The following is a 24,047-nucleotide window of genomic DNA, read 5'->3' on the forward strand; positions in this document are numbered from 1 at the left end:
GACCCTGGGGTCGACTCAGCCTCTAACAGAAACGAGTACCAGGAATTAATTAAATAATTTTCCTGGGGAGTAAAGTGCGGCCGGCACGTAAGGCTGACAACCTTACCGCCATCTTTGAGCCGATTGTCTAGATAATGTGGGACCCTCAATATCTCACAACCCTATGGGCCTTCATGGCCTGGTACAAGGATAGCCTTACTTTTTACTTTATTTCCATTTAATCAGCTCCATGGAGCTAATGGTTACTTTATGATTACATCAATATCTTAGACTATATAGTGTCAAATGTTTGGATAATTCATGAGTAATAAACTGGAAAGGCAATGGAAGGAAGCAGTTTTGGCCTAATCGAGGTAATATCCTAGCATCTGCTTGGGAGGCCCGAGGATAACTACGAAAATCATCAGTCAAGATAGCTGTGTCCTGGCCAAGATTCGAACTGAGGCCATCCCAAATATAAGTCTAGAGCATTACTGCTAAACCAGCCTGCTTGGTCAGCAGAGTTCTGGTGGAGCTCAATTAGTTAGCCCAGTTCCTCCATCCTGTAAGGAACATGGAGATTCGTTATCATGTTTACAACAATCCACCATTGGACTCAACCCTGAACCAGATGGATCCAGTCCACATTATCACTCATTATTTCTTTCAAATGTGTCGTATTATTATTTTACCATCTATGCCTAGGTTCCTCTCTAGGATTTCTTACAGCTCTCATTTATGCCATGTTCCTTGTCCATATCATCACCCCAGTAATATATGGCTAAGATTACAGATTATGAAACCCCTTGCCACATAAATTTCTCCAATCTCCTCTTACTTCTGAGCCATTTCCACTTATTATCGGTAATTAACCAACAAAGTCACTCGCTGGAACAGGGTTTTTCCTGAGAAGTTTGTAAGCATTCGGTCCTTCCAATAAATTAATTTCAGTTACTGACCACAGAAATTTGTCACACTGTCTGCAGAAGAATGCCACTACACTATTTCAGTCTAGTTCTGTTTCACATTCCCAAGTGGTATCTAAGATCCAATGCAAAGAAAAGAATGTCAGAACCAAACATTTCCGATGTACGAAATGAGTTTGTGTGAGAAATATTTGGTAGATCTGTCAGTATCCTAAAATTATACATTTGAAAATAAACATCAGAATCAATACAGTACAAGGTGTAATATAATGAGACTACATTTGTAGGAAGCAACTTACAATTGTTGGTGAATTTTTAATTACCCAACTTTAAACTGAACCGTATCCCATCACCCTTAAACAGTAACATTTCAACACCATGGATTATTTTCAACACAATGCACAAACTAGCCAAGCTATCTGTGGCAAAGATCACAAGAGATAATATAAACATACATTTATTAATACTAGTGTAACACCCACTGAGAATTCAGTGGGAAGTCCCATCATTTGTTATATAAGCTTCCATACTAGTAACATCCCCTGATTTTTCTCATATTCCTTTCCAGTCCTACAAGTTACTGAATGATACGTCGGGGCCAACATACATTGCCACTTCCAATGCATAACTGGTGTGCCTATCGGCCAGCCCCTCTGAGTTACAGCCCCCAGTGCTGTGCCTGGCAGCTAACCCCACCTGAGTTCCAGTCCCAAACAGTGTGCCCAACAGCAAACACCCTGAGAGTGCTGTCATTCACTGGTGTGGCTAGCAGTTATTTTGAAAAATAAACAGGATGATGGATAATGTCCAGAAACATAATATTTGTACTAATGTACCATTGTCACAAACTTTTAGATCTTATTAACCCCCTCTAGTTACAATCCCCACTGTTGTGCCAAGTAGCTAACCCCCTCTGAGTGCTGTCAATCATTCCCAACAGTGGACACTCCCTCTCTTTGCACTGCTTGTTACTGATTTTGACAAGGAAGGGTATGTAATATAGGTGCCACGGGGAAGGAGGTGGCCAACTTAAACTTCCACAACTTGTGTTCTTTCTTTTCCGTGACCAGAGTATAGTTGTACTCACTGTCAATTTGAGTGTTATATCACACACGTGCTTTACTACAGTAAGAATGAAATTTTATTATATATTTTCATCAGCATACATGACATTAAACACATACTCAACTACCTCTGCCCACATACAGTTTGCATAAAAGCCCTGAGCACTTAAAAATCCTTTCTGTTGTCACACTGCTGCTGCCTATAGCATACAGGGATATGAAATGGCACATTAGCCACCACACAGAAATTCCACTTGTCAGGTGATTTTATGTTAATAAGAAACAAGGAAAACTGATTATGCTTTTACCCAACCACTTTCTTTGACCACACAGAGGTAATAAACAAAGGCATATTTCATAACCTTCAGCATATTATTCCACATCAGTCAATAACTGCTCAATTGTTACTGCTGAAAATATATTACCAACTTTGTATCAAAACAACACAAAATAAATAAATAAAGGGCATTTTAAAGTTCCAAGCTGTCTTACAGACATTACAGATGAGAGATTTAATGACTAATTTATTTGTTTCCTTATTTATTCTTAGTTTATTTGGAAATGCTTTCAATAATCTAAATTATATAGTGTCAAATGATCAGATGATTAGTGAACAATTAGAAAAGATGTGGAAGGAAGTGATTATGACCTAAATTAAGGTACTATCCTCGAATTTGCCTGAAAGAAGTGATAAAAACTGTGGTTTAATGATAAAGGAGTGCAACAATTCCAAAAGTTGACTTGTACAGGATGCAATGATACCAGACACAGTTCACATTATTTGGGAGGAAAAGGGTAGGAAAATTATGTACATAAATGTAATATGATAGTTATAAAATAATTTTACATGTAAGAGTGAGACAAAAAATGTCAACTATTTAATTAGAAACATGCTAAAAGAAAAATAAATTAAGAATCTAATGATTCAGTAAAGAATAAAACACTCTGAAGAATAGTTAACATGAAACGCTGAAGAATAAATCTGACTTATTTAACGTTTTTCCTATTAGCAAATTGAATATATAGTTGTAAATAAGAGTAAACAGAAAATGTTGACACAAAGTTTAGAACTCTTTCACATTAACCCCTTTTCTCAGCACAGCCATGGTTCCCAAAGCTTGTAAACAGATGATGCAGGGTTATTGGAATTCTCATTATTTTATGGTAAACACATTTTTTTCAGAGTTTCTAAAAGCACCCATGCTTTGTGGTTCTGCTCTCTATGCAAGACATTCTTACCTATATTGTAAATTTCAATTTGGAGTGGAAAATTAACATGTCTTGACATTGTGCATTATGGGGCTCTACTGTTACAAATTACTCAGTATTGGGCTACAAGGGATTAATGATGTAATATTTGTAGGTACAGGCTAGCAGAACAGCAGCATGAATATCACAAAAAAAGAGAGTGATCTGTCCATATTATGCTTCTCATACTTATTTCCCAGATTCATATCTGAGCTAGTTTCTAGGATGATTCAGCAAACAATAAAGTATTTATATCTACATACAGAGCATGCAAATAAAAACACACAACACATAAAATTTAAAGTTCAAACAACAGAAGAAAATAGATCTTAGTCAAAAATAAATATACATGGGGCTCTTCCTCTCAAGGAACTCCATAATATGCATTAGTCTAATAGTTTTTCCATGTTAAGCTCAAGTCTTATTTGTATAACAATCCAGAATTCAGTCAATCATTTATATTCACTCAACAGATTAGCTAGAATGTGAAGTTACCACCTCACCTTACAGTATCACATAATTACTTAAATCTTGGATAATTCACAGTGTAAGATTCTATATATCTGAGATACTCATCTGCACTCTTTATATCCTGGACCATTACAAATCTGGTAAATGTGTAATGATTCAAAGTCATCATCATTAGTGCTGAGAGTAGTGCAATTTGGGCACTACAGAATTACAGTCTCACAAAAAGGAACTTTATGCAGAGTAGAAATATCTGATGTAAATGAAACTTCAAAGCAAGTTGCTACAACACATAAACTTGTCATATTTCACTCTCAGTTTATATTAGAATACCTACACACAGCAAACACCTTGGGCACGAACTAAAACAATAAGCAGATGCAATAAGAGGTACAAATCAGATAATCTGAAATCCATAATTTTTGGTTCCTTGCATTCTGCAACGATGAGGATTTCCTGGAAGATTAGATTTGTTCTTTAAATTGATAGCTGCTAAACAATATTTCATCTAAGCATGGTTACTGCAAGTAATTAAAATGGACATATACCTCACCTGTAACAGCTCCAGTTGTTTTAGTGGTATTCAAATCGAATATGGTTACAGGGAACGGCAAATGACTGGGCTTCACATTAACAAAGACTACATGATGCAATCTCTGTTATATGAGTTTCTAATTCTGGAGTTCTTCAAAAGGAAGACCATTATTCTAAAGTGTCACTTCTAGCCTTCAGTCTCGGAGACAGAATAACTGTTATGACACCTTATTTTAATCATACACATAACATTAACATTTAAGATAATATTAAATATGTAACATTAGAACCGAAATATACCCATGAAATGGGTTGTTTAAGATCTCTCTCTGAGGTTCCCATCTGCCACAATGTGCATGAAAGAAACCGTATCATTACTTTAACTCACAATATATATCACAGTAATTTTTACATTAAGACATATAATACTGTGCATGTTAGACACACATCTTATATTGGCCTTGTGCTGCAAATCGTTGCAATGTGTAATCGTTACTAAAGACTGTTTACGCTTGACACACAAAATCTGCAGGTGTGCACCACACCAAGAAGGCTAATATCTTTGATAAGGCACTTTGTTTACAGCTAACTGCAGGTAAGTTAACCCATTTTTTTTTTTTTTTGTTTTGAAAGTTGTTCAAATGAAACCTGTTCATGTACTGGGTTGCACTATGGTCGGGAAGTGGTTCTTTGCAGAGAAGATCCATCAGCTCACGCATCAGTGGTATCTTTGCCACAGTAACCACAGGGAATATTTTAGTGGTCTCTATTCCTTCACCAAGAACAATCCCTGTAGAGGTTCTATTTGAAAATCCTTCATATTTTACCATATTTCTTCTTATCTTAACAAGCAAGAACCAAGATGTGATGTATAGCAATGTCATTTTTTTATGGATGGAAAAGCTGAGTTGTTGGATTTTCTAATTTTGAAATGGTACTTCTGGAGAGTACAATCTAGGACAGATTGTTCTACTAACATTCATAAGTGGAGGAATGTTAAAAAAAATGCACTCGGGTGCAATATGCTTTACAAAAAACACATTAAATCTCCTTGCAGGCCAGAAATATCTGTAACATTTTCCCCCCAGATTATAATTATTATTATTAATATTATAAATAGACACTAAGACTATTCAATTGCAGGCTACTCAATTGCTTCTTTTATCCGTTTCTTTATCAACACTGGAACCAATGAAAGTGCAGCGAAGAATCCAAGAAGAATAACTGATGTCCAAGACCAGGCATCACTTGAAGCTGACAATTTATATAATGTTTGGCCAGCCTGAATTGCGACAAATGATGGTGGTGCTACACCTATGCAGTATGGAAAGTCAAACATTAAACACGTTAAATATTCATTTCCACATTCTCAATTTTTCAAGGCACGTTTATTAACACTGTGACTACACATTCATCATTTAGGTCTACATTCATGAGAATTATGAAAATGGCCACTTTTCGAAGCTGTTGTACCAGAAAACTGTTGATTCTAAAGGGTTCTGATGATGGTGTATCACACTCACAATTATTGGGTTCTTGGACTTTGTCCATCATCTAGTATTCTAAACAACTTGAGAACACAGCATTTCAGAAACTGGATCTGTTTCTATCCTCAGGTGAGTGGGAGAAACCTACTCTGTTGGGTCCCATAGAAAGAGCTAACCTCAATCACTGGGCAATCTATGTCAGTATAACTACAGCTATATAAATACCCAAAACCAGGCTTTGTCAATGGGAGATGACAAGAAAAATGTTCAATAAAAATTGTGATAATACATGCACAGACCCGAAACTAAGATATAAAAGGGGGTGACAATTTTTTATGCAACAAACCAAGTCCATGAAAACAATGCACAGGATTAATTTGAGAATGTTGTGAAACCTGTTTTGCCTACCACTAGTGCCAAACAGCACAGTAAGTCTACAGCATTCCCGGTGAATGTGGCAGAAACTACATTAGTGAAATAGTCAGACCTCTAGCCATGTGAGTCTGTGAAAATTGGCATCATCTCAAAGAGGGTCTTCTAGAAAAATCAAAATTAGCCGAATACGACCATGAAGACGGTCACAGGTAGGCTGGGATGAAGATAGGATTTTGGAAATTGAAAGTAACAGCAGGTATACAAAATACAAAGAATTGGCCCATGCGACATACTTAAACAACCCGGGCTGGACAATTTCCCACCTGTGTTCCCCTCATTAGTAGTGAGATCAGCAATTCACAGAGAAGATCAGTATGGTCTGACAGATTCTTCATGGGTTTCTATAGCATTTTAGTCCAAGTATACACTTTTTATTTCACAGATGGCATTAGAGGTAAGCAAAAAATGGTTTCACAACATTATCCAATTAATCCTATGCACTGGTTTTCATCTACTTGGTTTGTTGCATATACAAATTGTAACCTCCTTTTCTATCTTCGTTTCAGATCTGTGCATGCTTTATCTAAATTTTTATTGTACATTTTTCTTGTCATCTCACACTGACAAAGGCTGATCTCAGGTATTTACATAGCTGTAGTTATACTAACATAGGCTGTCCAGTGACTGAGGTTAGCTCTTTCTAAGCAACCCAACAGAGTGGGTGTTCCCCCTCACCCGAGGACAGAAGCAGACCCAGTTTCCGAAATGTTGTGTTCTCTAGTCTTCTAGAATACCAGGTGATGGACATAGCCATAAAGTCCAATAATTCTGGGTCAGGTAACTGTTATCCACTCTTTGTATATCAAAGAAACAATCATAAGCCTACATATCATGAATACATGATGCTTGAAGCTACATCTTGTTTTTGGAGGAAGGGCAGTGAAAATTAATAAATCATAAATATAATAATGTCTGAAAAACATAAGAACTGTATTCAATCTCATATATGGAACTGAATTATAACCTATAAGCTGACCACTCATACATCACTGTTTTCTTTACAGAGAATTAAAGATTGTGTTAAATATGACTAAATAATGCCTGTGGTCAGTAAAATGTTTAATGCATGTGCAGTTTGCTTTATGCATATATCAACTTACCGATGAATGTGCCAATCCAGAATGGAAAGAGTGGTACACCAATTATGGGTGATGTAATGTTGATGAACCAGTTTGGTAAGAAAGGCGTCATACGCAGAAATAGCAAGTAACTGATCAAGTTACTTCGATGTTTTTTCACCTATATATAAGATAATACAAATGAAATATATTTTTCTTAGGGTAGCATTTCCCAGACAGCAATCCACCAGCCAGTTATGTACCTCATGGTCTAGAACTGTTATCAATAATTCTGAAAGAAATTTATAAACACTGCACTTTTAGTAAATAATATGTTTTCTTAAACACTAAATAAATGGAACAGAATACTTCTAAAGACATTCCATGAAACAACTTAGGAAATGATTTCAGAGGGAAATAATAAATTAGCTCAACTGTTACCAAAGCTGTCTCATATCCAGGAGGTACCCAATTACAATCCTGGCTGATTTCTGGTTATTCCAACTGATGTTTCTCATTGTTTTACTATCTGAAGAAAATGTCAGCATAATAACTTGAAGTAAGTCATATCTTTACCCATCACTCATATAATCCTGCCAGCATAAAACTATCAAAAAAACAAACTCAAAAGTGAAAAGACTTTCTAAACTAAATTCATATTATGGTCTTCTGGGGTACAGCACCATCTAGCCTGTCGGGTGGGTATCAATTTTTTCAGAGGCACACACTACCTCCATTTTCAATTTTGAAGCAAGTGAAATTGGAGAAGTGGCAGATTATAAACAAAAAGCGAGAAAATGAATAGGTCTTGGAGGACATCAGTACCAACAAGAAACTGGGTTTGGTCACTCCTATGTGTATTGCTCTTTAAACAAAAATACCAATATCACCATACACCAAATTTGAAAGTAACTTATTTTGTGAGACATGACCTTGAATTTTGCCACTAAAAATGCTGTTCTATAACATTTTTAGTTCAAACATGAAAGTAACATTACTTTCAAATTATATTTAAAAATAAATATGAGTCGATAAATTACATTCAATGTAAGCAATACAAAATTGTCACGATTTCTCACAACTACTTTTACATTTAATTACATAAGTAACTGGTATTATTTCTGTTGACAGTATTATTTTTTTGATGTAATACAGTGTGGTGTAGTAGAAGTCCAATGATATTTTGGAAGAATGACTATCAAATTACAATGCATTACATAACCTGGACGATAATGTTCTTCATAGTCACCACTGTGAGAACCTCAAATCAAACATTATATTTATTAGTTTACTTACCGTAAGAGCCCACTGTGAAGCTTTCTCAGGAAAATATCTGTATACAAGATGTCGCCCAAGAAAGTAGGACAACACATAACACAATGAGGCTCCTGTTGCAGAGCAGAAGCACACTAACATAAGTGCTAGTGGAAATGGGAAGAGAAAGCCAGACAGGATCGACAGAGTTATTGAGCCAGGAATGGCAAATGTCTGCAAACTGAACATCACAGTTAAGGGGCTTACAGCAACAATCCTGTGTGACAGGGAGAGGGACAGGAACATTAGAAATGTTGTATTTTAGTGTCCTGTTGCACTGATTCATATTCATAATGTGTATATATTAACAGTCTTCAAGTGCATACAATCCCATCTACGACGTCTACACTACATGTTTCGGCAGTATGCTGCTATCTTCAGGTATATCAATCCGTCAACCATTTCACTGCTTGCCTTTATATGTCCTACAAATAATATTAAATTTGTATATGTCCTTATATAATAATAAAGTTTATGTACTTAAAACTTGTTAAAAGCTATTATCTCATATGTCATATTTTTAAATTCGTGTGTATTATTGATCATCCACATGGGGGTCGTTCTTCTTATGTTCTAATGTTGTGTGTATATTGTGTCTTATGGTGTGTTCTACTCTTGTTGCTGTGTGCGTTGTATCACTGGATGTGTACATTGACACATCTGTAAATGGACATATATAGGCAAACAGTGAAATGGTTGATGGATCGATACACCTGAAGATGGCAGCATACTGCCGAAACATGTAGTGTAGAAGTGGTAGATGGGATTGTATACACTTGAAGACTGTTAATACATACACACATTATGAATAGGGACATTAGAATTTAGACACAAACATCCAATACACTTCATATTATATAAAAAGGAGTGCTAGTTTACTTAATGGCACCACGACAACTATTCAATTTATGTAGCATTGAATGAGAAAAATGAGAGGATGCATTTCACACCTATGATAACTAATATTAATGTGACACATTTGAGGGAGAAGAGGAATGCATATAGCGTTCTGGTGGGAAAGTTAGAATGAAAAAGATAACTAGTAAAATATGTTTTGCCTTACGAGTAGTCAAAAAGAGTATCAGGGTTAGAGACTGTTCGCACCTTATATTATGCTATTTTCAATCCTTGTTATTATATGGATTGATATTTTGGGGAAATTCAGGAAATGCAAAAATTGATCTTTAGGTTTCAAAGGAGAGCTATTAGAGCTATGATACAAATCCCGAAAACTATTAGTTGTAAACAATATTTGAAATCGTTAATATATTACCTTTACCATGTCTGTATATATATGAAATTCTAGTTTACATAAAAACCAATTTGAATGTTTCCATAACCAATTCAGGAATGCACTCGCACAATACAGGGAGAAAAGAGGACTTGGTCATAGTGCCATGTAATACGAGTCTATACAAAAACAATTTCAATAATATTGGACTCTGTATTTTAAATCAGTTGCCACAATATAGCAAAGAGATACCAGTACTATACGAGTTTAAAAAGACTTTGAAAACATTCCTACCTGATCATTGTTTCTATAGTATAGACGAGTTTCTCTTGTTTGGGGACAAATCCTAGTTCTAATCACTTGTAAACACATATTTCAAGAATAATTAACTTGTAAATTTTAATATTAGTACATGTTCTAGGAATGCCTACTGCCCTATTCTGTATTCTTTTCTTACAGGAACGAGATCGAGGATACCAGGGTATTTTGTGCCGGGAGAGAAGGATCAGGTCTAGAGGCATACAGTGGTGTCATGTGTTAAAGGATTATATCAGTTTTATTATTAGAATCATTTTATTATTATTTTTGTATATTATTATACCATTATATTATTGATTACATTATTATTGTTCTTATTTGTTGTATTGTAAAGTATTTGACTTGTCCTATATCATGAATAATGATCCATGATATGAAGTAAATAAATAAATAAATAGATACAGATGTAGGTTGGAGGATACTATTAAGATGAATCTTAGAGAAACAGTCTGGAGTGGTATGGACTAGATTCATTTGGCTCAGATAGGGACCAGTGGAGGGTACTCGTGAACATGGTAATAAACATTTGGGTTCCATAAAATGCTGGGAAATTCTTAACAAGATGAGTGACTGGTGGCTTGTCAGTAAGGACTCAGCTCCACTGAGTGAGTGAGTTAGTTATGTAATGTCAATGTCAGCGTGTAATAAATTACATACATAAAAGCTATGATGGCTATCAGCATCTTCCATAAAGAAAAAGAGTTTACAGTATATACCTTCTCCTCCTGTTACAGCTTTCCTAGTTTCTGGCCATCTAGGAAGGTGAAGAGGTACCACTTCTGAGAAAGAAAGGCATGGAAAAAGTGTTGCTATGTAAAGCAGAATAATGCTGGTCGCCCAAATTAATTACCAGGTACAATTAGAAATATTACCAATATACCTGTATAATAATGAACTGAAACATGCCTGTATATTCTCATCACCAAACAGAGGAGGCAGATTTGCTCATTATAGAAATGAACACTAACTGAAGGTTTCATTTATATGACTGTAGGTTCAAAGAGTTTCATATGTATGTAATTTATTGTGGCATGTATACCCATTGCTACGCAACAACCACGAAATAAGCAACCATACAACAGCTGTTGCTATGTAAAGGCTCTGCAAACAACAACCGGTGCGCACCGCAACAGACGCAAACAACAACTGCACTACAAGAGAGTAGCAAACTTTTCTACACAGTCCAGGCTGAGATGTTATAAACAGAACAAGTTAGGAAATAAAGTGGAGGGAAGAGGGGGTTGGTGAGTTGGTCAGTTAGATAGAGGACTGCTGCGGTTCGGTTGTTGTGAGTTGTTGCTGTTAGAAGCTGGTAGCTGAGGCACGGGGACAGTTCAGAAACATCTACTGTTGAAAGCTGCTACCAAGCAATAGCAGTGAAGATGTGGATACTAGTGTGTAGTCACGCACTGCATCAAAGAGTCCAATACATTAAGCTATCAATCCAAAGTCCATCTATATTCACTAAATCACATGACAATATATTTCTCAAAAGTTTTTTCCTTAATGTAGTTAATTAAAGCCTCCTGTTATTATTTGGTTCTAAGCAACTGTTTGTTTATGCTTTATGAGAACAGCACCAGTTGTTCATAGTAATACATACTAACCATAGGGGCATGCGGCAGCGTAGTTGGTTGAAGCACTACGCTACAAGCCAGAAGGTCATGGGTTCGAGCCCTGATGAGGTGGATTTTTTTTCTTCAATTTACCCAATCCTTCCAGCCATACTATGGTCTTGGGGTCGACTCAGCCTCTAACAGAAATGAGTACTAGGAATCTTCCTCAGGGGTAAAGGGTGGCCGGCACATAAGGCTGACAACCTTACCGCCATCAATGTTTCACAGTCGTATGGGCCTTCATGGCCTGTCACAGGGATAGCTTTTGTACTAATTAAAACTGTATACAACCTTCTGAAGGGCACTAGACAGGGTAAAAATTGGAGTTTGTTATATTTAGTGAGTAGGGCAACAACAAGCTAAAAAGGTTATTCATAGTATAACAATTCTTGTATATTCACGGTATTTTAATTATCTCCGAATCATAAGACAATGTGTCTTTCATTTTTCTCTGCATCTGTTTGAAACATATTTTGTTCCGATAAACAGGGGAGAAGTGGTAAGGGTGTGATGGACAGAGAACTGAGGAGTGTGGGAAAGAAGTCATATCTGTGTGTACTGGGCATGTGGTGGAGGATAAAGCAGCAGATGTAGCAGAGGGAAGTCTGGACAGCAGGGTGAAGGATGAGGAGTGATGAGTGCCGGGCGAGGACAGAACTGGTGTCCTGATAAGGGACGTGTGCATGGACCTATGTGGCCCCCCATAGAACCCCGCAATATAATATATTAGCTGCAAAAAATAATGGTCTTACTTCACTTGTCTTTGGTATACCATACACAAGTAATACACAGTGCGACCTTGATAATCTGGGGGGACAAAGTTGCTCGCATCCGTGACATTCTTTAAGTGNCCATATGTGTGTGTTCTGGGCATGTGGCGGAGGATAAAGCAGCACATGTAGCAGAGGGAAGTCTGGACAGCAGGGTGAAGGGTTAGGAGTGATGAGTGCTGGGCGAGGATAGAACTGGTGTCCTGATAAGGGACGTGTGCATGGACCTATGTGGCCCCCCATAGAACCCCGCAATATAATATATTAGCTGCAAAAAATAATGGTCTTACTTCACTTGTCTTTGGTATACCATACACAAGTAATACACAGTGCGACCTTGATAATCTGGGGGGACAAAGTTGCTCGCATCCGTGACATTCTTTAAGTGCAAAATGAGCAACAAACCTGGCAAAGCTTCCAAAAAGATGCAACAAAGCAAGAACTTGAGTGCTCTCTACTTGGAAGCAAGACGCAAAATGGGTTAAAGGATCCCAAATGCAGCCATTGGAAAGAAACCAACCAACCAACCAACCTTGATAATCTGATTTAATTACAGCAATGATGTGCTTGAACAATCAAACTGTTTGAATTACTGAAATTCAACTAAAAAATTTTAATCATTTTATGAAAATTATGTATTCAAAAGATGTTTCTGTGCATTTTATACATAGACGACTAGAACCCTCAGACATATCAATACACGCAGGGTTCAGGGAAAGTTGTACGAGGTTACATATTTCAACACCTAGAGAGGCAGATCCGTCAATACATAATATCACATTTCACAAGCATTCATTTTTGCTGCAAGCAAGTAATATAATTACATTCAATTTGTACTTTTTGGAGGTGCCAATATTTTTTGTGGTACCATAAGTAAGTTCAGATTACTGAGAGTTCAGAGCAACATGGGTTTGGTTTACTGAGGTTCCATGTGTAAAGAGTGTGAATCAACGAACATGAAAAAGGATACAATATGTATGTCACAATAAGAGTCAACATAACTTCAAAGAAGTATTTGTCTTTGTAGCGGTCCAGGACCCTGCCTAATTGTTTGGCATCTTCAATGTCCCAAGGAATCTTCATGTGTTGCATCTCCTCTCTACAATCAAGAAGAAATGAGTGATTTTATACAGGAAAGCACCTCTCTAGAAATGACTACTGATAGATGAACTCACCTTCCTAACACACAGTAAACATCTGCTAATCCCATTACAGTTAATTCAGATGTTGGATAATTTAGATTAGTATATCAAAAATGTAAAATTCTGTTCACAGTTGGGTACATACTTTAAAAGACATGTGGGATTTAGGAGCAAGAGAGATTAGAATGAGAGGACTTTCAGATGTGTTGAGGGCAGCTGGAGAGACTGAAATCACACAAGAAAATATCCAAGATTGGCTAGAATTGAATGAAGGAGACCCTGGATTTCAGTTTCTAACAGCAGAAGAAATTCCTACAGTGACATTTATTTGTAAGATTCTTTTTTGGGTGGTGAGGGGGGTTTAAGGCCATCTTTTTCTTCATTAATCTGGATGACCTCTCCCCTAATCTGGATTAGTGACAGTTAACTGTTCTTATCATTTTATATTTTTAACACTTACAGTTTTTGAGAAATTTATGGTACTGCAGTGGGATGCTATGGGACAATAAAGTTTCATTTCTGCTATACTTTTGCTCATATCACGACCTTGAATTTGCAGTAATCTTAACTTGTTATGCTACAATACAAATGAAAGTGTCTTAGGAATTGTGGCACCAATGGCAGACAGTGTCTGGACTATGTTACTGTGAGAGTGCTTTAAGAAAGATGATCTGTTACTAACAAGTGGATTTCTCATCCCCTGTGGCAGCACTTAGGCTTGTGCCAGCTCTGATGCTGTATTACATGATGTTAACTGCTCACCTGCATTTAATACATTCAAGCCTTTATATATGAAGCATGCATAAACCGTACAGCCCAGCTACTCTGCAACCACAAGAACAGCTTTTGGTAATTCATCTGTCTGCTGGTGGGGAGGAACTTCCATTGTGTTTAGAACATGGTATAGTTAATGGTTTCCCCACTGGTTTATTGCATCTGTATATAAAATAAAAAGCAAACTGTGTCAAAATGTAATTCCACATTTATGAGTAGTGGGAAGTGGTTATGCATACTGTAAGATTACATTCTGACACAGTTCACTTTTTTCCCCCCATACAGATGCAAGTAACCAGTACAAAGACCATTAACTGTAACATGCTCTAAATACAAAGCAGGTTCTTCACTTTCCCTCATTACAGTTCTGGGTAGTGGGAAGTCATTATGTATACCATAATATTGTGGTGTACAGACCCATTGCCAGGCAACAACTTCAAAATAAGCAACTATACAACAGCTGTTTCCAAGTAATGGATCCACAAACAAGCATGTTTCCATGATAAAATTTGCACTGGAACAGAGTAGAGGTGTTTACTATGTGGTCTGTGCCAAGAGGTTATAAGCAGGAGAAGTTAGGAGCTGAAGGAAGTGAAGCAATTCGTTGGTGAATGAATCAGTTAGTGAGATAACCGTTGGGGTTCAGGTATTGTGAGCTGTTGCTGTGAGAAACTGACAGCTGAGGCCAGGGATAGTTTGGGAACCCACAGGAAGGTGAATGTCTGCCATTAGAAATCACTACCAAGCAATGGCTAGTTAAGAAGGTAATGAACTGAGAAGACCCAGTGTGTCCTACAGTGATTTTTGAAGTGTGCAGAACAGTGACAGCATAAGCCTTACTTGTAGTTATGAATTATTACTGAGTTCTATAAATCAAATTACCAATCCAAACCCTGTCTACAGTCACACTATCATGTGACAACATTACAGTTCCTGGCATCAACGTCTTAATATCAAAACTAGGAATTCAAGGAACGTTTCCTCCGTATTCCTGCATGTCTTGATGATATCTGGTACATACTTCCACTTTATGCAACAAATTTCAGACACTGCATTTGTCATTATTTTGACATAAAATTATTAATTCATGCTCAACTCAATTCTCAAGCACAGTATACAGTACGCAGTCAGTAAACAAACTCAATAAAATTAATACTGTGGTCTAAGTGCTACACAAATTAAACACTAACACTTCAATACTAGGGCATTGCTGTCAGACAGTAACTGTTATTTTCAAATGCACAGCAAAAGGAACACAGAATTAAAGAGTGTCTTGTAGAAGTGCACTGGCGATGGCCCTTCAGTGAGGGTTTTCACACAGTTATATATGAGTAAACAGAACATTGTGGTAATGTGGTGGATAAAATACTTTTGTGAGGTGTATGCAGAAACCAGCCCCAACCCATACAAACTCATAGTATACAAAATTAATTAAAATTTAATGAAATAATTGCTCCTTCATGTAAATAATCTGTAAAATTAATGCAACAAATCTAAGCTTTTTATTTAAACAATATAAAAAAATATGATGGAATAAAAACCAGAATATGCTGGTTTGTTCTTTTTTTTTTAATATATGTGGATAGATGTCACAGTAAAATTATAATTTGAGATACTTCAGGTCTTCATGGCTGTGAAAATTAAGATTTTGGTCCTCTGAGCTTGACACAGTGCTGTTTTGGAGGATCCTGCTCCCTCCATAATAAGAGGCAGCAGTCCCTCTCTGAATTAGTAACAATCTACAAAATAATACAGTGCCATAACACAGAAAACCACAACCTTACATCATCACTTACTTCATCAACCCATTAAACTTACGATTCTAGTTCTGGAAACTTCAAGTAGATGTAAAACAAGGCTATAAATGAGGTGACAAATATGGCACCTACTACAATGAATGCTCTGCGTGTGTTGTCTCCACCATGATCACCCACTTGCCGTGGAGATCTAACTACTCTAACCGCATTATTAAGCCCTGAAAATATAGGAAATATAAGTGGTTAATACCAATTATCATAATTTGTAGGTTGAACAATACAACAGAAACAATACAATTACATGAATCTCAAATTCAGTAAATTTAATCTAAAGATGAGGTACTTCCACAAACTGTAGTTTATATGTTAGAAGTGCCATTTTCATATTTTACAGCCAACATAATGACAATCTCATATAGTGCAGAATTTAACCTGGTATGATACAGCATATTGTGAACCATGTGCAATGGAATGCAGAGGGTGATGAGACACAGGGTTTGTAGGGAAGTTCATAAAATGTGGAAAGAATATAAACATGGAATCAATTTCCAAAATCGCACAATCAACACAATGCTGATGCTTAATTATTACTAGATAATGAAAGGACATACTACCCCAATCTAAGCAAATATTATGAAAGATATTATAGTAAGAACAGTCATAATCTGTTTTACGCTGATTATATATTTTCATAATAAAGGACACCATTACATCCGGTAAGTTGAGGCTGTTACTGGTCCTCAAACGATTCCTATTAGACCTATACCTAAATGGAAACCAAATGCAGATATACATTTATGGCCACCGCATCGTGAAGTCAGAGATGTACCTGAATGGGCTATTCTGGAGAGATTGCAGATGCCAAGAAGCTGCACCAGGAAGGGAGGACAGATGTAGTGAGATGTTGCAGTGTAGAGTCTACAGTGAAACGTTATACCAGTGCTATCACCAAATTCACCAGCATTATCTCAAAGGCTGTGCCATAGCTTAAGCAGTTAGTCGCTGGCTTCCCACCACTGCAGTCTAATCAAGTGGGATTTGTGATGGACAAAGTGGCACTGGGGCAAGTTTTCCCTGAGTATGTCGGTTACCCCTGCCAATCCTCATTCCATCAAATTCTCCATAAGCATTATCACCAGTACAGGTACAATAAAACATATGGAAACTGACATGCCGAGGGGACCTAATATGGATTTCACCTCACACTATATGAAATCTTAACTATTGTAATCTACTGTAATCTAGTGTAAACAATTTTAAGTATTGTAACTTTATTCTCTTATTGTAATCAGCTGATTTACAGTAACTGACTTGTCATATATCATGTAATAATGATCTATAGAGACGAAATAAATAAATACATTCCGGATATATTGCCTTCTTAGTACGTGTACTACTCGGTGCAATCAGCTTTATGTGCTCAATTCAAATATACCATTACTAATCAAATGTAAAACAGCAGTAATCATTCATACAACAATTTATGAAAGTAACTATGTTACCATTGTTTATTGGGTTTAATGAAGAGGGCAAGTAGTTGCTTGGGAGTCTTGAATGAATATTTTCTTGGTTAGGATTCCACAGGACAGGTTCGTATGACAGGCGTAGAGATCTTCGTTGGTGAACATTAAAATAATTTGAATGTCTCATGTATATAGTTGAAGGCACTGTTGAAGTTATTTCTGGTGACTGGATGCTAAATTCACCTTCATTTGTGGCAGCAGACATTATTAAAATTTATTTTAGTATCTAACTTTGCAACAGCCCATTACTTTCACTAAAACAACACAACACGACGACAACTCGTGCTATTCATCAAATGTTTTCAACATGAACAGAAATTATAAGGCAGTACGATCAAATGGCAGTGATTAGGGAGAAAACCAATAAACTTGCGCGACAGAAGTCGTGCTGAGGCGTTCACAATTTAGACGTTCAGCACATGTACAGCAAAACCTTACTAATTCGGATTAAGGGTTCGAATGGGGTAGTCCGAAAGTTGCACTGTTTTCAGTACAGATTAGGTATTTAATACATTTCAATACTCATGTAAGTCGGCAAGACGTAGCAAATTTTATCTCGTTCATGGAAAATCTCCGTTACACGTAGATAAAATTATCATTAGCAAAACAGCCATTTTTTAGCCATAGCCTACCTTGAAATATTTTGCGAGATATGGTTTACATGAGGGTCTGACTAGATGCTCTGATGTGTATTTCAATAGCAAATAATTAATAGATCGAAAACACTTTCAGGAAAGAATGTAGACAGAGGACAGTAACATTTAGTGGTCTACATTTTTTCTCCGAGTACTTCGGTTTCCCCTGTCAATCTTCATTCCACCAATTGCTCCACAATCACCCTCACCTATCATCCGGAGCTGGTACAATAGGCCAGAAGTGCCCGCAGTACAAGGCACTCAGACCCACCGCACAAGCAATAAAAAAAATAATAGTGGTCTGCATACTCATATTTCCACCCTTAACATGTTCCCTTCCAGGCAGTTACTATCAAATAAGCTTACATTCATGGTGGGAATACAGAGCATTTTAAGGTTAGACGTTTAGTAGCAAATAATCTATCACTGTTGACACCAGTCCGCTACTCTCATGTTCAGCGATTATGTTCTTTCGTCACAGTCCCTTAGATCATAACGCATGCACTTGTCGCCCCATAATGAGTAAAGTCGAGAAGTCGAGCCAGGCCCGTAGTTGACACTGTTCATGAGAGTTTTTCCCGCGGAAACGCCGGCCACGCAAATCATGTGATTTCGAGTTTGCATATTGCCCATTACGTTGCTTCCTTGTGGTAGAACCATTCCGGAATGGCGAATGGCTTTTCGTGCCTCTTGAAATAACCTCTATTACGGTGCGGTTCGCAGGAGATGATAGTCTCCTTGTCTTCAATGAAGATGGTTCTAGGTAAGCCTACGCTAGTCTGGTTGGCGCATATTTTGAGATTCATATTAACCTTTTTACAAGGGCCGCGCCATAGCTCAAGCGGTTAGTCGCTGGCTCTCCACCGCGGCGGCCTGGGTTCGATCCCGGGTCTGGTCAAGTGGGATTTGTGGTGGACAAAGTGGCGCTGGGGAAGGTTTTCTCCGAGTAGTTAGGTTTCCCCTGCCAATTTTCATTCCACCAACTGCTCCGCAATCACCCTCACCTATCATCTGGGGCTGGTACAATAGGCCAGAAGTGGCCGCAGTACAAGGGACTTAGTCTCACCCCACTAGCAATTAAAAAACCTTTTTAGAGATGTATCTTTTTACCCTCAGGCTTCTGAATATTGTTTCCTGTTAGGATTTTTCCAGATTAGCTGTATTTCGTAGGTCGCTGAGGCGAGAATTTTGAGACTAAAAAGTGCTATTACTTGTCATTTGATAGCGCTGTTAAGTTCTGGTGGTCACGGATTGCAACCGCAGCTTTGTCCTAGATGTATAGGAATACAGAAAATTATCATATACCAAGTCTGGGAATTCGCTCCAACAAAAATCACTGTCGGGTACGGAAAGTGCTTAATTAAAAAAAGGAACTCTAAAATTAAATCGGCGGCGTTTACCAGCGTTGTCATTCGTACCTACTTCACTGAAAGACTATGCATAAACGAATAACACATACCTTTAAAAGCATATGCATTTACCAGCCTTTTCCAAGAACCTTGCTCTCAAAATCGCGTTAATTTTCCACCCGAGATTATGCTTCGATATTTGATATAATCTCTATATTTCCAACCATATCAGCAACAAAATATTTTTGTCCACATTCCCAAAAGGAAGTAGATTCATATTCGTTAGAACACTCATCGACTGATTTTTCTTATTTGGTTTTGTACAAAGATATATTATAGATCTTCACAGTGACCAATCTCTACAGGACCGAATATTTGCACACACACCCCTCCCCCATACCTGTAATTTAGGAAAGCAAAAAAATTTGTGTTCTTATTTAAATGTTCAAATGTTAAGATTTCATTTTTTTTTCCAAAGAAAGATCCCTCCCCTTTAGCAATTACAGGCGAATTTTGTGTTGACAAAAACGTTTTGGACAAAGGGACTATGCACTGTGTGACCTACAGTGAAATACACACCTGTTACTGCGTAGTCACGCAAGGAAATAAAATAAACTTACACTTACGTATCTAAATTGTGTTTCCACACCGCGAAAAAAAAATAGCTTCATAACTATCTTTGTTGTATGATGAGAGTCAGAGAGTTCATAATTTTTCCTTTAGGTTTATACAGTTGTTTCTTAAATATCAGAAAAAAAACATCTTGTACCAACCTTCTACTTCTATGACAGTGTCCATGGCAGAGTATATTTTCATTGCAGCTGAAGTCCCAGTCAGCATTCAGTAACCTGTCGTAAAATGATACTGATTGTAACGTGTTTTGTCTCTAAAGACCCCGTTCGGATTGTTAATTGGTTTATTTAAAAACCTACAAATCGTAACTACAATTAATTATAACAGAGTTGCGGGAAGAGATAACCGTAAACCCGCTGTTTTCTTTTTCTTTCAGAATTTCTGCTGTCATTGGGTTTACTGTAGCTTTCCTCAAACCCTCCGGAGAGTAGTAGGGCCAAATTAAAGCAGAATCTTCAGACAGGCTGTGAATTATCTCCTGTTATTATTTCGAATCGTCATTCATAAGAATCCAAACATTATCTTAACAAAATATGGACGTAGGCTGTAACAACACAGAAACAAACTAACATATAATACGATGACAGTCATCAAGTTAAGTAAATCTATCTCATCTGTCATTTGGGTAGTACTCCTGCTTCGTACTCGGGAGATCCCGGTTTCAACTCTCGGTCAGGCTGCAAGCCATCCTGAGGCTTCATGTGGTTTTCTTCAGTCCCTCCAGGTAAATGCCCCAATACCTCGAATTAGGCCACGGTCACTCGCTTTCACGTACTTTTCAGTTCAGTATTCTATAGTTACCTTACCGCGCCATAGCTAAAGCGGTTAGTCGCTGGCTTCCCACCGCGGCGGCCCGGGTTCGATCCCGGGTCTGCTCAAGTGAGATTTGTGGTGGACAAAGTGGGGCTGGGGTAATAAAAAAGTAATACCATTTGACGTTATACAATCTGAACTACTGACATCGCTGTTAAACAAACCATAATAGAAATCAAGCACATTACTACCAAATTAAGACGTAGTAGAATGAAAAGACACGCACTACAATTAGACTTATCCATGACAAAAGGGACTATGTTCTCATTCATAAATATTGAAAGAGTTGCTGACCCCTTCACATACTTGTGTACTTCAAAAGCAGGAATCTAGAGGTTGTAATTTTATTGTAAAATGAGGTTTTATGCAGTCATAGAATTAATAATCGTGTAAAATAAAAATATTATTTAACCTATGAAAGAATAACAATATTGGGAAAGTGTAACCCGTACCAGAATACACAGATTTTTCACACTCGTTCTTTGCCCCTAGCGCGCGGAAGATCATGGCCCTACATAAGTTAACTGCGTAATGGACAGTTGTATTGTATTAGGGTATGACATGAAAGGAGCAAAAGAAGTCAGACTTTAACTAAAAGTCAATAAAGACTTCATTTGTCACGTTCTTTACATGATTGCAAGCAATAACACATGCAAGTGTTTTGTGTTTTAGAGGTCATGATTTATTGTCCAATACGAAAATATAAAAATGTAAATGTAAACATTCCTTTTCTTAATTATCTCGAAAGCTGTAAGAGGTACGAATTAAATGCATTGAGCATAAAATTTATCTGTCTTTATCTTCACAGCGATATTATATGTATGTTGTTTTGTTTTTTTTTTCAGAAATATTTAGGGAGGTACGTGCAGAAACGCATTAGGTCATATAAAGTTAAAAAAGGTGCGATTTACCGTAGATTAAAAATTGAATAGCTATCCAGTTTATCGTGAAATTATTCGGTGTTAACTTTTATGCAAACCGCCCGGCAGTTTACTTGAAACGTGCGGTGTGAAAGACTGATACCACCATCCCAATGGGCGTCCTTTTTATGCGTATCGTATAAAGAAAGTATAATAATACAAAAACTACAGTGAAAGCTGAAGTCACTTGCCAGACTGGACGGAAGTTTAATGAACTAGAAAACGTCGAGTTCATTCCTAAATGGCTCTTTACATGATCACACATACATGATCCTCGTGAACACAGGATTTCTTAACAAAAGAATAAATAATGTATTCTCATACCTTCAATTTTGTAAAGAAATGAACTCTTAATATTTCACATTTTCATATCCACATGCACACACATTTCAATCTGCAACTAATTGAAGGTTTGGTCTGTTAAAATGACAAACTGTATTTTGCTATGAAATAGACCGCCTCTGTGGTCTAATGGTCAGAGTTCCTAGCTACACATCTAGAGGTACGGGTTCGATTCCCGGCGCTATCAAAATTTTTCTGAGAAGTAGTGGGTCTGGAATGGGGCACACTCAGCCTCATGAGGATAATTGAGGAGCCATTTCAAGGAAATAGCGGATCAGTTCTAGAAAAGCGAAATTAACGGCCGTGGGGATTCGTTGCGCTGAGCACGCGACACTATCCGCTAAAGTTGGCACTAACTTTGCCGACAAGTGTATAAATATGAAATGTTTCTTAGGTGCTGGCCACGTGCTTAAGTTGACCGATTTGCGGAAAGTGGTGAGGAAGAAGCATGAATGGTCATAACATCGTGTTCTTTGATTTATTTATAAGCTTCTAACGTGCGAACGAATACTTTCGTTACAGAGGTAAAAGACTCAACAATGGATAAACCTTCTGATATCTTTCTGATTTGTTTTACAACAGTCTCAGTGTCTAGGCTACATAGCACCAAATGGTATAATGACTGATTAATTAAAAGAATGCTGAAGGAAGCAGTCTTGTCAAAATAGAGGTATTATCCAGGTATTTACCTGAAGGGACTGAGAAAAATTACGGACAACCTCAATGGGGATAGCAGATGTCCTGTCCGAGATTTGAACGGGGCATCTCCCGAATACAGGCATAGAACTGCACCGCTACACCAACCAGCTCTGTGCTCTGTGTCCACTACTCGTAATCTTCATCACTCAATTCTGATGTTTAAAATTCACAATAAACGCACAGTATCCTAGTCATGGTTACAACTAAATTAAAACTCAACTTCACAAGAAAATGACTGTTTACACGAGCGAAAATTGTTTATTCATGTAACTACAAATAATGAGATCTGCATACAGCTGATGAACTTTGTCATGATGAGAAACGAAAAAAAAAATGCGGAGAACCTATATTATCTTATGATTTCGTAAGAAATGTGATATATAAGCATTGAACCAAAACTAGTTCATGTTGATTTAACACTGAAGGACTCTTTCGCAATAACTATAAAATAATTTAAATTGTTCAATAATTGTAATCATTCAGATATGATGGGATAAATAAAGCAATACCTTTAAGCGTTCTTTGCGACAAATAAACAATGAAAAACCTCTCATTAATACTCAGTGTCTGTTGCAACTTTAAAATTTAAGATACCTTCCCCGCTCGCCTATTTTATTGTACTCGAGACTCGCATCATCGAACGTAGGCCAAGAAGACGTAAGGAGAAGTGAATGTATAGATACACGTATTCTTGACCTCGGCACTCGTTGGAGGTGAGTGCTCAGCTTCACGCCCCGGTCGCTTTTCCCTTGGTATCCATGGAATAGGAGACTGGGTGGGCCCCAGAATCTGTCTGGACGACGCGAAGAGAAAAATCTTAGAGTTAGTAGAGAGTCCGTTGAGTGTAACAATTTGTAGGTCACTTTTTTAATATCACTTCTGCCTTACATGTTTCGGTTTGATACAACCATCATCAGAGGCACTTGCTATAACTATGGAAACACTGTCGTTGTTTATGATGTTCACAGTTATGTTTGTCGTGTAGACGCTGCTACAATATGCTGACGTGTAA

The 24,047-nt window shown here is 37.3% G+C and overlaps 1 protein-coding gene across 5 annotated transcripts; it reads right to left on the bottom strand.

Annotated features, from left to right (window-relative positions):
• Window positions 1-163: 163 nt before the first annotated feature.
• Window positions 164-23,297, bottom strand: LOC111869758 (transmembrane protein 41B). 5 transcript variants are annotated; one of them, XM_023861503.2, is made up of 7 exons: window positions 23,141-23,297; window positions 20,402-20,476; window positions 16,183-16,339; window positions 13,419-13,547; window positions 8,496-8,694; window positions 7,242-7,380; window positions 164-5,533 (listed from the first exon to the last, which is right to left on the bottom strand). In XM_023861503.2, the coding sequence occupies exons 2-7, from the start codon at window positions 20,466-20,468 to the stop codon at window positions 5,364-5,366; spliced, it is 861 nt and encodes a 286-aa protein (XP_023717271.1). In that variant the 5' UTR covers window positions 20,469-20,476; window positions 23,141-23,297; the 3' UTR covers window positions 164-5,363. The 5 variants fall into 5 exon arrangements, with proteins under 5 accessions (XP_023717271.1, XP_023717272.1, XP_023717273.1 ...); XM_023861504.2 differs by having other exon boundaries at window positions 20,402-20,805; XM_023861505.2 differs by having other exon boundaries at window positions 23,026-23,297.
• Between the last annotated feature and the right edge of the window lie 750 nt (window positions 23,298-24,047).

Source organism: Cryptotermes secundus, unplaced genomic scaffold, assembly GCF_002891405.2.
Source record: "Cryptotermes secundus unplaced genomic scaffold, Csec_1.0 scaffold93, whole genome shotgun sequence".
In the NCBI taxonomy this organism is placed as follows: Eukaryota; Metazoa; Arthropoda; class Insecta; order Blattodea; family Kalotermitidae; genus Cryptotermes; species Cryptotermes secundus.